This window comes from Platalea leucorodia (assembly GCF_965183815.1).
Source record: "Platalea leucorodia genome assembly, chromosome: 4".
NCBI lineage: Eukaryota > Metazoa > Chordata > Aves > Pelecaniformes > Threskiornithidae > Platalea > Platalea leucorodia.
Genome location: NC_138826.1, coordinates 24,104,411 through 24,120,298, shown reverse-complemented (window position 1 = coordinate 24,120,298; position 15,888 = coordinate 24,104,411). Strand labels below are relative to the sequence as shown.

At 38.5% G+C, this 15,888-nt stretch overlaps 1 protein-coding gene across 4 annotated transcripts in view; it reads right to left on the bottom strand.

Moving 5' to 3' along the window:
• The window catches only part of SEC24C (SEC24 homolog C, COPII coat complex component), a 41,924-nt gene that overhangs the window by 19,345 nt on the left and 6,691 nt on the right, over positions 1-15,888 (bottom strand). For 2 of the 4 annotated variants that reach the window (XM_082310507.1, XM_082310508.1), the window contains exons 2-10: positions 14,641-14,843; positions 11,548-11,634; positions 9,007-9,148; positions 7,830-8,008; positions 6,162-6,611; positions 4,747-4,877; positions 3,407-3,475; positions 1,519-1,630; positions 536-663 (exon numbers count right to left, since the gene is read on the bottom strand). In XM_082310507.1, coding sequence (XP_082166633.1) covers positions 536-663; positions 1,519-1,630; positions 3,407-3,475; positions 4,747-4,877; positions 6,162-6,611; positions 7,830-8,008; positions 9,007-9,148; positions 11,548-11,634; positions 14,641-14,815 — 1,473 coding nt within the window. In that variant the 5' untranslated portion in view covers positions 14,816-14,843. The remainder of the gene's footprint in view (positions 1-535; positions 664-1,518; positions 1,631-3,406; positions 3,476-4,746; positions 4,878-6,161; positions 6,612-7,829; positions 8,009-9,006; positions 9,149-11,547; positions 11,635-14,640; positions 14,844-15,888) is intronic. The other 2 variants (XM_082310509.1, XM_082310510.1) reach the window with 2 other exon arrangements.

Here is a 15,888-nt window from a genome sequence, read left to right as displayed (position 1 = left end):
AGAAGAAAATAAGTGCTGCACAAAGCAAGGGCAGAAATACAAGTGCAGCTCAGCAGTGCCCCATACTCAGTCTTGTGCTGTCACCTCACACAGAGCTATGCATGTACGTGCACATTAGACAGCTTAACCAGTGCTGCTTGATATGTTCCTATCCAGTTCCACAGCTTGACATCCTAGAAAAGACTTAACATCAGTGATCAGTAACCACTTAAATACTTTAGGCTAAGAAAGAAATTGAGATCAACTGGAAGTCTATGCATTTGTGACCATCCTAGTATTTTGGTCATAGTGCTTGACAGTTAATGCAAAAAAGCTGAAATTATCATGGAGATCAAAATAATACATGTTTTGAACACAGCATTCTTCTGCCTTACAGATTTCTACCACACACTTGTGGGAGAATCAATGTTTACCTAGTCTTCATTACCTGAACATTCCTTCTCAGCGTATCTGTTAAATGTTGACATCTAATAGCATTTCCCTGACAAGTTCAGAGTGCATACAGTGCATATGTAACTCTGCATATGGTTCTCACCTCCTCTGGGGGTAGAGTAGCCAGCGGTTTTATGACAGCAGCTAGGGGAACTTGGGACTGTTTGGCCATATCTGAGGTGCAGGGAATATTGTAAGATGTGCATCTTATGTAGCGGGGGCTTGCGTTACCTGGGGAACAAAGAAAAAATCCCCACAAATTTCAGTACAAGTTTATATGCAAGAACATAAATAAAGATTCCTTCAGTTGTGTTATTAAGCTACAGAGACTAAGAGCTTATCTTATTAATTTCAATATATGCAAAACTTGAATTCTAAACAAAATGCCTCTTTATGATTAACTATGTATAATAAAAACCCTTACCTCAAAACAAATGAACTTGACTCCACATCAACTTAAACCTCTAAAAAGGCATTCCTGTTTCACTCTTTTCGCAGACTAAAATGTACTATAGGCAGAAAACTCGACTCAAACATTTCTACTGTTTGATTTTGTAATTTTGGCTGAAGAGTAAATCACTTGATTGTAGAATACGATTCTGAAGTTTTAAGGGAGCTTAAAATCTCCAAAAAAGCATGTGAAATTAAAAGATTAAATATCTGTTCTCTATGAAGGCCATGGACCAATTGACATCCCACTCATGATTTAAAAAAAAAATACAGTTCCCAGTCCAATTCAAATTATATTGCTAGTAAATTTCAGTTCTTAACTGTCATTGATATAGCTGTACAGAAGTGGCTTCATTTGTTGCTTTCTGATATTGCTGCTAATGCTGGTCCCAGGTACCCAGCTTGGAAAACATTTTTTACTTGTGCATTGGTTACTAGCTACCAAACAATCAGGACAATCTAAATTGAGATCATATCAACACAGGACCTGAAATGAAGCTTCTGTTGGTAAAACACACATCCCCAGCCACTGAAATCATTCCTCAAACTTTTCCTTTAAAGACACAGACAGTTCTGTCACTGACTCCTTGGGGTTTGTGTTTTGTTTGTTTGCTTAGGTAAAGAAAAATATTTTACCTTGATCCTTGACCAAGAAATTTGTAGTAACAAGAGGTGGGACCTGCCCTCTCACTCCAGTGACAAATGGTTCTGACCCACGGTTACTTCTGTCATCTTCAATCACTTGAATCTATGATGGAAAACACCACATTAATATTTGGAGGCTTGGTTTCAAAGTACTGTAAAATACAAAATTTATTATCTGTAAGGCAGTGAAAAAGGGACCTGAGGCAAACATTACTATCTCTAAAAATAAGAAGTCTAAAGCAAATAAGTTTTGTCAAGCAGTCACCTCTCAGTTTGATTTTGAATAGTACTTAATGACTAAAAATAAGTTACAAGTTGTAAATAATATTTTTCCCCAAATATTTTGAGTAGTAGTGTATTTTGTGTTTTAAGGCCTGATCTGAACTCATAAAAGCCGAACACAAATCAAGAAAGGAATTTTTGGTAGCATTCCCCTGTATACCAGTCCTAGCCAAATTAAAATTAGAAGCTTCTGTGAGCCTTAGGGTGAAGTTCTATAGATAACCTGGCTTTTCCTTTCTGTTACGTTCCCACTGTTTTCATAGTATGCATTTATTTCTAACCACTGTAACTCTGACCTAAAGACAAATGCTTGCAAGCTCAGGTGGAAGTCTTCATTACTCCGTGGTGCTCAAGAGTTAATGATTTGAATTCTGGGGATGTGGAAAGTGAAGTTTCAGTAGACTTGTCAATGAATCAAGCTTAAACTTCACAAAGCCAGTAAAAAAATCTTAAATTTCTTAGTATTCCAAATTCTTCATTAATGCAAATACACTTAAGATAATGGAAATGCATTGAACAGTTTTACTTGACGAAAATATCCACTGACCTTTGCATAAGAACAGAAAATTGTAGTTATACACGGTTTTAACTACATTTCCATACCGGTGCCTGAATGAAAGCATTAAAGCCAGCAACCATTCTTCTGATCTTATTTTGCCACAAAACATACATGCCTTTGCGTAGAGTAAATTGTGAAATACAGAAGTTTGCATGGCAGAACTTCTACCCTCTCACTATGGACTCCAGGCTGCCAGCAAAAAGCCTCCTATAGCACCAGACAGCGACTACTCTAGGATAAATCTAGTCCCATTTCAAGAGTCTACAGACTGACTGACACTGGTGATCTTAACTGCTGGTACCTGTTATATGACCAACTATGGCTAAATGAGGAAGAAGTGATACGAGGGTAACAAAGTCAAATGTGTTTTTTTTCTTCCAATCCAAAAGGTAGCTGCTTTTTTCTTTCTTTAGGTAAGATTCTCTACACATAAACATTAAATTTTAAAATTCAAAATTTAATGGTTATGTATAAGCACAGATAATGAGAGAATGTTTATAGCTCCCCATGCCTCATATTAATCTACTAGAAGATTTATATCAGGAATTAACATCAAAACAAGACAGTTTATCTGCAATTTTAGAACTTCAAAGCATTAGCCCAGTACTGGTATATCAACAAGAACAGTAATCAAATTCTGCTCAAAACTGGTAGAAAACATGGCTACAAAGGCTCATGCTGTGTGTATATTAACACGAGACACACATTGTACGGACAATGATACTGATGGCTTACACTGAAAATGCCAGTTGGAATCTGATGAAGGAGATATTCTAAAGACCAGACAAAGTGAAGGGGAGACATTCTTCATGATCTGTTTCTGAAACAGTCTGCTTTCTATTGCCTCACCATTCATCACAGAAGATTTTAACAACCTCTTGTGGTGTAATGTTACTCATTTTGATAAGGCAAGCAGAAGACAGCAAGAAAAGGGTAAAGGATTAATGATGGAGGGTTAGTGAGGTGAAGTTCAGGTTTCAGGCATGCACAGATGGTCACCAACACACAGACTACAATTGACATATATACAGCACTTACTGGACTAGGAATTGCATCTGGGTCTATTCTGTGCCTGGGTTTCTGCTGGGGTGGCAGCTCATTAAGTTGCTTTTTTTAAAAAAATAAAAAGTAAGAGTGCCACAAAAAAAGAAAGAAAAAAGAAAAGAGAATAATAAAACAAAAAGCAACAGTGTTACTTCTCTCTACCCAAACCTGTAGCACTGGAATTAGATACATTTGGACATTGGTTCATGCAACAGGAAACATCAGCTTCCGCAGCATACACCGATCCCAAAACCAGTCTTGCCAGGATATTGGGCTTGGGCTCTCAACACATCGCTAACAGAGGTGTGGCTCATGTGCTCATTTTGGTTAGAAACTGGGGATTTATGCTTTAAGAACATGCTAAAATGAAGGCAACTGACACAAGCCATTTGAGATCTCATTTAGTGGAAGAGAAGAGAAGCAGACAAGCAATTAAAGACTTCCTATATTCTACAAGAAAATACAGTCATAAACTTTACATAAACCTGGAGTCTAAACAGATAATCTTTTTTGAATAGTGATAGCTTCTGAACAGCACCAGTCCAGATCTAAGATGTAACTCAAGACTAAATTATTTTTATGGTTTTGAAGTAAACTGATTGTAAGCGCTGCCCTGGAAAGGTTTCCTGTTATCAAATGACTGTGGTCTTCTGAGACAATAACAGAACAGCATCAGCAGCAGTGGAAGGAACAGCACGGTAGACCAGTGGCAATAACACTGCCAGGCTTAATATTACTCATCGTTGCTAACCATTACACATCACTGCTCATCCTTTCTCAGAACCTCCATTCTGAAAGATAATCCCAATTTGAGAAGTTGCCCATACTTGACTGAAGTAGTGTCGTGACTTAATGACCCAAAAAAAGGCTAACCAGCTTTTTGACAGATTATAGGAAAAGGGAAAGGAAAAGCACTACAATCATCTCCTATTAACCATACTTTAAACTTGGATCATACAGTTCGTAGATTGTCACCTCAAAACCTGAAATTAGTTCACCTTGGAAAGTCATTAAGCAAGAATCCAGAAATGGAGAAACAAGCTTAATCAAAGCCCTCAAGGATTCTCAAAATGTAACATAGTACAGAAAAAGACCTGAGGAATCAGAGCATTGATTTGCATATGCAGTGCCTTTTAGTCACCAAGAAAAATGCTGCTGCTGGGCTTATTCATAAAAAAAGACTGAAGCTGGATATACGAGAGAAAAGTAAGCAGGGAAACAGACTGATGTTCTTTGGAATAAGAAACCTGTTTTCAGCTTTGGTCTTTGTCGGTTCTGTTCTATGTAAAGACACTATGGAAGAGTTCACACTGGTAAGAACAAAGTAAGCTTACAGGACTAGGAATGGAATCTGGATCCAAACGTTTTGGTGGAGGTGGTGCTCCGGGTTGACTTCCATAATTTGGTGTTCCTGGATAGGCTCCTCCATAGTTTGGTTGGGGACCCCTCACCTGCCCAAAGGAACCTTACAAGAAAGGGACAGCAAAAATTAAACAATGGCTAATACTAGGTGTTTCCTCATTAGGCACTTCCCACTTTTCCTGTCATCGTCAAAAAAACAAGAAAGAGAAAGTCACGTGCTTTTCAGTTAATTAGAATTATTTATCACTGTCTCAGCTTGGACCTGTACATCTCTATCAATGATCCAATAAACTGATGGATACAGTCCTCCTTAAAACCAGACTTAAGGAAACACAGGTTTTTAGACTAACATAATTATTTTTAGAATAATATGATTAAAATACGCGTTAAGATCATGCACTATGAACATTTAAGTTAAACTGCAGAACTGCCTAACAGAAAGTGCACACAGAACAGCCAAATAAGCTAATGGATGACCCATAATTCCTCAAACTAGAGGTATGCAAGGATTTCTCTCAGGCAGTTTTGACTTTTCTGAAATTACAGTAATAGGTTAATGTGTGATTATTTCTTTTGTATTGTAACTACCTGAAGTTATTTCATATTACTTTAGACAATTTCAGTCAGTTATGGAATAACAGCATGATTTACCCCATTACTCTTTTTACAGTTCATAGCAATTTGGACAGGTATTTTTAAGTAATTTACCTGGCCAGTTGTACAAAGCTGCATGGGGGGTAAGATTCTCAATCCTGACACTTGCACATGATTACTTTATCCTAGCTATGTGTAAATATTCTTGATTAAAAATCATCCAAAACTGTTTATAATTCAGAAAGCTTAATTGATATTATTTCTAAGCACACACAAAACGTGAAAGGTTCTACAAGGAGAAAAATACACAGTTTTGTGAATTAAAGAAGAAAAAGTAGCAACTCCTTCTCAACATTTAACAACTCCTCTCATACACATTGTATACACACACTGGCCACAAATTTAAAAAAAAACAAAACAGATAGTAAGGCTTTTCAGGATTTAAAATCTCTACTTTTGAACAGATGAGGTTGCAGATATCAAATTAAAGTTCATAACAAAATTTTGATCACAAATTCTTTTAGTATTATGGCGCTAATTATTAGACAATTTTTTGGCCAAGTAAGCTAGGATTCCTTTAGTTACATTAATCTGATTAAAACCTGTATGACAAAGATCTTAGAATGACACACCCTATTGTTTATCTTGGATTTGTTTTTCAGACATGAGCACAGGGAAACAAGAGGGAAGCTTTGAAGTGCAATCAGGAGCCTGCAAGTAATGAACCTGAAACCCAGTTCTCAGAACACAGAGAACACACGTAACTTACAATTCCTATAGTAGGAATACTCACCGTTCTGCTGCATTTGGTATCCTGGCTGAGGAGGATGAGTGGGAGGAGGTGGTCCATGGAGGCCACTCATGGGAGGCCCAGGGTGCGGCCCTGCCATAGTTGATGGAGGTGGTGGTGAGGATACGTGATTAGGCTGGGACGTTGGTGGTCCAGCAACTGTCTGCCCAGGCAGTGGTGGGCCTGGCATGGTAGGTGGCCTGGGGGCACCTGTGGTAGGAGGGTAAGAGGAAGGTCCAATCCCTGTAGAAGAGGGAGGTGGGGCAAAACCAGGGACTTGAGTAGGTAGGCGCTGAGTTGATATTGGTTGACCAGGAAACGGAGGCTGTGCCAAAGGAAGACCCTGAGACATACTGGTAGGAGGGGGTCCTTGGCTCGCAGTGTAAGGTGTGTAGAGACCAGATCCTGTTGCACTAAAGCTTCCTGAGACTGGGGGAACCGATGTTGGGGGACCTGATAAGAAGAAGAGATATAACATCATTTTCTTCTATCCTCAAGACAATTAAGATGCAAGCAAAACCCATTTGCTCTAGATCATCTAAACAGGTCTACCACCTTCTCATCTTCAGGTGGACTTGCCAGTACTAATAGAGACAAACCTTAAGTGAACACTCTCCTAAATTGATCAGAGAGCTGAAATTCCTCCAAGGGATCTGAAACTTGATAGTTCCTTCACTGTCCTCTGTCTCAAAGTCTAAGCTTCTTATTTTATGTAATCAGAATACATTTCAGGATTCAGGGCCAGAAAAAGGGGGCAAAGCCAGGAGTACACAAAACAAGTACCACCACAAGTCTGTCTACCAATTTCTTGAACTGAAATAAGTTTGTGTCTTAAACTCCACACTAAGTTGGAGCCTGTAGTTCAAATTTTGAGCTTCATGGTTTTAATAGTATGGAACTAGCATCTTCTGTATTTACCACTGTACTATTTCTGAGGATAATTTTAGACAAACACATTGCCAAAAGGCTGGAGAAATCTGCATCCCCTACTCCTAATTTTCCTATAAAGTCTGTGTTAAGAGTATGAGAGATGCTTGTCAAAAAGTACTTTACCAAAACAATAAAAAAAATAAAATTAAAGTGTAGTGAAATGAGCTTACACATACATTAGACAAATCTCTAGTCTTCAATTAAAAAAAAAAAAGTCCTGTAATCTACAGCAGTGGGACTATAGAACTAATACAATAGAACAAAATATCTAAATTGAGGTTATACTGTTTAAGTAAGTTTCTTCTCACTTCCAGCAAAACCCTTCACAGAATCATTCAGAGTAATTTCAGCCCTTTGTGATTTACTGAGCCCTTTCTCCTTCTTTTTTTTTTTTTGACTGGGCTGCTGCACAACAGTGGCCAGGCATGTAGACTCTCCAACAGCTTACTTAGGGATAGACTGTTTTTGTTTTTCACACCAAGATTCACCTAGTTGAGGAGAAATATTGTTACTCATGTCCTGCAGTACTTCCTGCACTGCCCCCTACAATAGTCTCAGTTCTGTTTTCCCCAATTATGACCTTATTAGTCAAGGAAACTACCATTTACTATGGCAGATGTCAACACCCAGAGAATTCCCATCACCACATGGTAATGAATCATTGACAAGAGCAAATCTTTTATGGAATTGCTAGCATAAATAAAAAGCAATAGCGTTATTTCTGTAGCCAGGAAACCTCACCATAGCCCAGTCCAGCTGGGGGAGGACCAGAGGCTGTAGTACTGCCAATTGTCATCCCTGTCATGTGATTGCTGAGCTGCTGTACACTGGCTGGGGGGGGACCATATTGCTGGAACGTAGATGTCTGGCTGACAGGCGTGGGTGCTGAGCCTGGCAGAAACGGCTGAGAAGCAGGTGGCCTGAGAAGGAAGACGAGAAACTTCACTGGATTCCCCGTTATACAAGAAATCACAATTCTCTGTGCCTTTTAAAATTGTTCTGCCACGTAAACACTAGCTGGGTCTCAATTATTTACATGAAGCACTGTAGCTCAGTTTGAGAAAATAATTACATATCCTGCATCGATCTGAATCCCTTTCATCAAAAAAATCTATTAGTTCTTAAAATACAAATTCTACAACTACAGCATTTTTTTTCATTAATTCCATTTTAGTTATTACAACAAATCAGAAATGCTGCAACAGAGTCTACAGGGTGAGCAACAGTAAAGCCTGCACAGTTATGTGAGAATGCTCTGCTCCTCAAAGGATTTGGACTCTCCAGCTGACAGTGCCGAGCTTAACCAGAAGGAAACAAAAAAACCAACCACCTTCCCCCATAACCAGTAATCAGCATGAAGCAGTGAGGACTTTTGCCACTTTCACCCCAGAGGTAATGGCAATATCTTTCTGGAGAAGACGCCCAAGAGCTTTAGATGAAGATAACTCAGGGATCCATAATGGACAGAAAAGGACTCAGAACCAATGTTAAGGAATTACTCAGTAATGACAGACAGCAACATGCTTCAGACAGAGATCAATTCACACTGCCAAGGAATCAAATACTACGGCTATGTGGATGCAACGGTTTTCAAACAAGACAGACTATGGAAATCAGAAAAATCCTTATGGGAAAATGACTACCACAAAGAAAGTCATTAGAGGAGAAGTGGTTTTGATCAGTCACTGACATCTGCTCACATCCTTCCAGAAGTTTTTCATCTCCAGAGATTCTTATTGTCTAACAAATACCCCTATGGCAAAATGTTGTTTCAAAACAATAAGGAAGCAATAAAGAAAGTCGATGTCCACCACAGGAAAAACAAAGTATTTAGTTTGGTTTAGATCCTAAAAGGTCTAGACCTAACACAGGTCTACCAAGGCAGGCCTTTGTTATGATTTGCTCTTCTTGTATGTACCTCTGCATCGGGGCTGCTGAAGCTGGAATCCCATTCTGCACATCTCCATGTCCAAACTGACTGTATGCCAGGTGGCCAGAAGGAAGAGATGCTCCAGAGGCTGGAGGGGGAGCTCCAGGTGTTGGAGGGGCTCTTAACGAACCTACAGACATAAGAGGAAAAAAAATTACAGATTACTCACAGAAACAAGGGCTTGAACCAGCTACCATGAAAAATCCAGGAAATAAAAAAAAGTGCAGAAACAGTTTAGCAGTGGCCAAATTGATGTATCAATACTCCATGAGCAACAAATAATTTATACAACTATATTAGAAGTAGTAGAACTGAAAGCACAAATACTTTTACCCAGTGCCACTAGTCACCACCTCCACACAGAACAAGTAGAAAATATGTACTGCGGAGGGTCTTCAAAAGATGAATTTATCTTTTGATGAAGAAAAAAAATGTTTTCTTATCAGTAAAGTATTAAATTCTTCCCCCTCCAAGTCCAATTATTTTTATCCTGACCAAAGAGAGTATTCAGAAGGAACATAATGTTTACTACAGGTCAGTTTTCCCTACTTGAAAGGTAAGCAAGTTATGTGAGTAGATCCAGTTTTCAAAAATTACATTTGACTGTTTTTATATATAACATAATGGGGGCCACCACAGATTGTCCTTCCCAGCCTCTCAAGGTTGGAGGCTAACACGAATACTTTCTCATCTTTCAGATTGAGCTGGTTCAGTCACAGCCCAAACACATTTGCCTCAGAAACAAGTCTTCACACTTTCCACAGACTGCACAATGCTGGATACAATACTAGCAGACCAACTGCCATGTCTACTTCCAAAAAAAGAGAATATATAAATGTCTATTTTAATAATATTATGTTAAAAATGCTGATTATTAGAACAACCATATGACCATGCCTGCTAACCACAAGGGAACGCATTTCATGTATGGCGTATCATTAAATACAGATGATGAAATAGAGTAAAGTGCCCCGTGAGTCCAGGGCAGTACATACACACTGTTGTGTCTCTCTGACAATGACCGGCATGACAAGTTTGAAAGGGACTCTGAAACCTTCCTGTGAGGAACTGTTATGAAATCGGAAACAAGAGAACCCATTTCTCAATTCTACAGTATAATTTATACACCAAAGCATGAGGTTTCAACTCATATTCTTATCTTATTCTTAGTAGGCTTGTGGATGTAAGCTCAAGGAAGAAATTAACTAGACCTTGTATGAATAACCAGTAATTTCTTGGGGCTTTTTTCTTTATTACTCCCGATCTCTAATAATTTGTATGTTGTGTGGTATTTCTATTTCTGAATATCATTTGTAATACCTTTTCAGTTAATTTGATATACTTTCATCTATTTTGGAATCTCTTTCCTTTGATAGTACATGTAAACTGTTTGGCATTGTTACCTTTTGTCTTTGACAGTATATTTAATTCAATTCTTGGAGGGATCCTACACTTTTTTTTTTTTTACATTAACTTTTTTCCCCCCTCAACTTTAACAGGCATACAATTTGATGAATACATGCTTACTTCAGAAAAAGCTTCTGAAGTCGTCTTTTTCTAGCCCTTGTCAGAAATATAGCTCTGTAACCATTACCACAGGCTGCTCAAATAGCCACTGAAAAAAATTCACTTGAACAGGCATGAATATCTAGTGGTTTATTATTTTAAGATTCATTACTCTTGAGGAATCCTGAAGTTCCTCTTCAACACCTTTGAGATATTGTTCTTACTCATCACAGACCTCAAATTGGAGGTAGATTACAGCAAAATGGGAAGTGTCTGTGATTTTACTCAAAGCCCTGAGACTATACAGTCTTGGCCCAGTTCTAACTCCCTACTCTTCTAAACAAACTGGCACCACTGGAAATAGCTCTTCCAAAATACCACTAGTGGGAAAGAAGGAAAAATACAATATGATTTCTTGCAATGTTTCTAATTCTTACATCTTGATTGCTAGCTTTGCAAAAGTATTTCCTTCTTCAAGCCACAGCTTTTGGAATCATAATTATTCCTAACATATATTTGGTTTCTATGTTATAGCCAAGGAAGCTAAAAACTTCTTTTTCCCTTAAACGAAAGCACAAGTTACAAATATCTCAAGACTTCCAATAACAATTTCCTGGTGCTTGGGGAGATTTTTCATTTCTTCATGGCAATGCTATCATTTCAAACCTCACGTTTTAGTTCTCTCTCAAAAGGGAGACTGCATTCTTTCAAACTAAGGATTCTCCCTGACAGAACCTGAACGGGCCAATTCAGGTTTTGAAATCAGTCTTCAGAAAACATTAGTCATAAGTCAGGTTTTATCTATGAATCTGCAGGCATAAGGAATTTCTACTAGGATTATTTCTTCATGTCCTATTTATGTTTCTGGAGTGTTGCCTACGAATAGATTGGGAAGTGTCCCACCCACCTCTGCCTGAATAATCAGGTACCCACACCTTTGAGATAAATATCCATATTAAATGGGAACTCGGCACAGAAGAAGAGGCACAGCACAAACACTCCCACAGAAAGGACACCATTTACCTATGAAATTAGGTGCAAGAGAAGAAGTGTCAGAGTTGAGAGATACAGGAGAGCCCTTCGAAGGGAACCCCAAGGAAGGAAAATAACCTGGAAAGACAGAATACACCAGCAAATCAAGCCTGAGAGAAAGCACCAAGAGACAGTGTTTCCAATGGTGAGGACAGCCTGCAGTGCAGAAAATATCATATATATATAAATCCATGTCACATTTGCCACATTATTCCTTAAGCTATACTCCCTCTCACTGTTCTACCATGCACAACATATACTACCAACATAGTTCATACGTTAACGTCAATACAAGTGTTAACAGTATCATAAACTGAGTCTATGTAAAACAATCCAGCAGCAGGTTAATTGCTACTGGTATTCAGATAATTGTGTCTGCACTTTAAACTGCATGATCTCATCAGAAGGAAACCGATAGACTGACTGAAAAATCAGTGCAAAATTGTCCTGGTTCTTTCAACATTCTCATAGCAAGAAGCAGCTATTTTCAGCTAGCAGCACAGTACTCCACTTCTGATCCCAAGCAAGACTAGCATCACTGGCACAGCTTTCCCGTGTTTCCATTAGTTAGAGCTAGGCTTTGTCACGTAAATCAGATGCAAAAGACTCCCTGACTGAGGATGGCATCTGCTCCCAACACTTCTCCACTCAGTCCTCCAAGCAATTTTATTTTTATTTTTAAAATAAATCCCTAAGACAACTACTTTGAGATCACAGAATAACATTGGCAGTTTTCCTTTTACTCCTCAGCGTTCACTAAATTCCTGCCACTCCAGTGCCTCTGAAATTAATTCTCTCTCCTCTATGTTATGCAGCTACAACAGGTCTTGCTACAAAGACCTGCAATAAACATAATGTGTTGGAGATAGGGGTAAAAAGGATAACTGTGACTATCTTCACTATCACCTGTCTACTCTCTTTGATAATGCGTTGTTTGTTTGCCACTCTTTTCCACCTGGATGTCATATTCAGCAGCTACTAACAGGTCCGCTTCTGGCTGTTGTGCTAGTGCTCTGAATTTTACATTCCTTCCTTCTAAAGATAGGAATCCTGGATTTATAGTAACAGGTCCAAAATGCACAACGTGACAACTGAGATTTCCTTAATAGTCTGCTAAGTCTAGGAAGGATGGTCTCAGAAGAAAAGATGGAAGAGAAATCTCCACAAACCATGGGCGGCCTTTGCCTGATATATCAATAAAGTACATGAGATACTGCTTAAGAGTAGTGCAATAAACTTTTTTTGTCCAAATGAGACCACCTTGTTGCCCTCAGTGTCACACTACCTTTCAATCATTACTGGCACAAACAAAATCTGCATTTGTAATCTGCACAAGTTCATGTTATCAAGCTTTCTAGGTATGTCCTTACTGAGCTGTCATGAACCACACTTCTGTTGTTCTGAAATTAAAAAAGGTAAACCAGAAATAATTCAGAAGGAAAAACATTAATTCCCTTAAAAAGAAATGCTTTTCAGACCTGTAAATAATTCTTGAAGTATCTGATGGAAGATGCTCATCAATTTCTCTTCATAAACATCCTAAACATTCTTCACACTGCTAACAGCCAAAACCTGTTTTCTATAAATAGCTGCACTGATGAAACTTCTCCAACAAATCTGTAATAATCTTTGTCCTTCTTGAATCTCCTTCTCTCCTTCACTGAAGCAAGTCCAATTTCTCCCCATTCCTTCCATGGGCCAGGAAACACGAGTTCGTCAATGGCTACACTGAGCAGCCAAACAGAGCGCTCAATGGCTGAGCTCTGTCTTCCCAGGAAGCAGGATTTCTTTCCTCAGCCCAGTGCTGATTTTCATTACTTTTACAGGAATTTAAACGCTCTGTGAAATTAGTTCAAAACTCACAGATTAAAAGTGCTGTTGGAAGAGATTTATTGAGATGAGGGGAGGAAGAGGATTAAGGAAAGAAAAGGAAGATGGAGCAACTGAATAACCCATTCTTTAGCACACCACACTAACTTATCTTCTACTCCACTACCCTGCTAACTCCAGACAAAAAACCCAACAGGGTAATCATTCAGCTCCCAGATTTCAGTCTCTCGCTTCTGTTAGTTTCAAGACAACTATAGGCACTTTGATTGTTCTATCCTTCTCGTTGAGGTTGGTTTAAAATTCAAGACGTTGCAAAAAATTCAAGATTTGCTTGGAGGGGAGAATAATACAAAGACCATTAGCATGATCAGCATATTCCTCATTTCCTTAGAATACCTATCTGAAATCTAAACAAACATTTCAGAGTGAAAGTTTGTGTTGTGCTTATCTCAGCAGAGCTGAATTCATCCACATGATTCTGAAAGGCAGAAATACTTCTATTCAAAGCAATACTATTTTCTCCTCTACATCTCAGATGTTAAAGTCGCTATTAATCTCCTAAAGCAATTCAGGCACTCAAAAACAAAGACTCCTGAAGTTCTTTAATAATTTTAAGTTAGCCTTTCTTTTGAAAACAGGAAAAAAAAAAAGTTGAACTATCTTTTTGTTGTTTTTTAGACAAACAAAACCAACAAGTGATACGATCATGCAGAACCAGGGAAATTCTGGAACACATTAGCTTGCCCACATGATGTCCACAAACTTTCTATTGATTTTAAAGGCATTAGAGAAAATAGCTCCAAATATGCTTTCTGCCTAGAGTTGTATGTCTTAATCTTTCAGGAAGGAGTGCAGAACTTTCTAAATAATAACATAAGGTAGTCTCAGTGACAAATCTGTTACAGTCCCTAACTGCTGCCCCTCAACATAACCTCATCAGGAAGACTGTTCTAGTCAGGTGCTTCAGTACCACGGGGGCAGGGACATACAGAAAAAAAAGCAGGCTGTGCTTCTCAACATGTTAATTTTATGAGCTATTAAAAGAAGAGTAAGCCCCACTGAAATGGGCAAATGACAGAACAATAACCTCAATGTACAGGAAGAACATGATTTTTAACATCATGTAAGCTTCATACAGAAGAAAAGATAATTGCTACCACAAAAAAAAGACTAACAATAGGAAGTATACAGAAAAAATTCCATGCACACAACAATTCACGGGTTATCAATCATTAAGTTTTGACTGAGAAGTACCTTGTGGAGGGGCTGGCTGTTGATATCCTGGCATCGGACCATTATAAGCTCCATATTGCGACTGAGGAACCCCTGGCAATGGCTGTCCTCCGTAGGCAGGCTGCTGGTATCCCGGATATCCAGGCTGAGGTTGTCCGTAAGGAGGCCCTGCGTGAGCTTGCTGGTTTACACTCATTGTATTCACATCCCCAAACTAATCTCACCTGCAAAAAGGAGGGGAAAAATGGCTTTTAGCAGGCATAAAACCAAACTGGCCAACTTCTCTACTCTTTTCACACAAACAAGAGCTCCTGAGATACTAGGGAAAGTAAAACATTAATGGTTATTTACTCTTGCACAGCATTTTTTCAAGATAAATGCTTTACAAGAGCTAGTTTGAAAACAATATTTTCATAAACTATGTTTTCTAATCAACTTATTCACTATTTCATCCTGGTTAGACTTGTGATCATCATCTTAGGAAAAAAAATACCATAATTTGCCACTCCATAACAGATGATTATCAAGCTTCCTGAGACACCTTACAAACTACTTCCACCTCAAAGAACATCAGACCAACAGAAAACAGGTTTCATGACATAGATGAGAGATTCCTTAACATAACACTCAATAACGCTGAACAAGTTCAGGTTTCATATCTATGTTAGTCTACTTGATCATGCTTCCTTGCTACAAGAACACACACTTCACCATCCACAAAGTCTGCTTTCTGAAGTGTTTGACAGAATCCAGAACAGGACCAATATAGGGTTGTAAGAAATCTTGCTTAACATACAGATTCCCAGTTCCTCTAACTAACTGTATAAAGAGGTTGACTAACTTTATAAAGAGAAAAACAGAAACAGCATTTGGAGACCCCAAACAAAGCAGGCAATTCTTACAATACCACGCCACCAAGCAGGCAGATAAGCCACAGAGCCGTTGAGTTGTGGAGAGCTAAGGAGATGACTTCAGGGGCAGGAGATTCCCTCATGGTCTATTTCTCAAGGATATTTTGCATCTCCTGTACTCCTTTGAACACTCCATATATCACTGTTACCCTCTTCAGCTGAGACAATCTATACCAACACTGTAAAGAAATGTGTTTAGAGCAATTTTCTTTTTTATTATAAGACTACTTTTTATAAAAAAAAAAAAACGGAAAGTTAAGGTGAAGCAAATAACTAATTTTGCTCTCATATTTTGCTCCAAGCCCAGTGATGAACTTCTGCGTTAAAGATACACAGTAAATCTTAACACAGCAGAGAC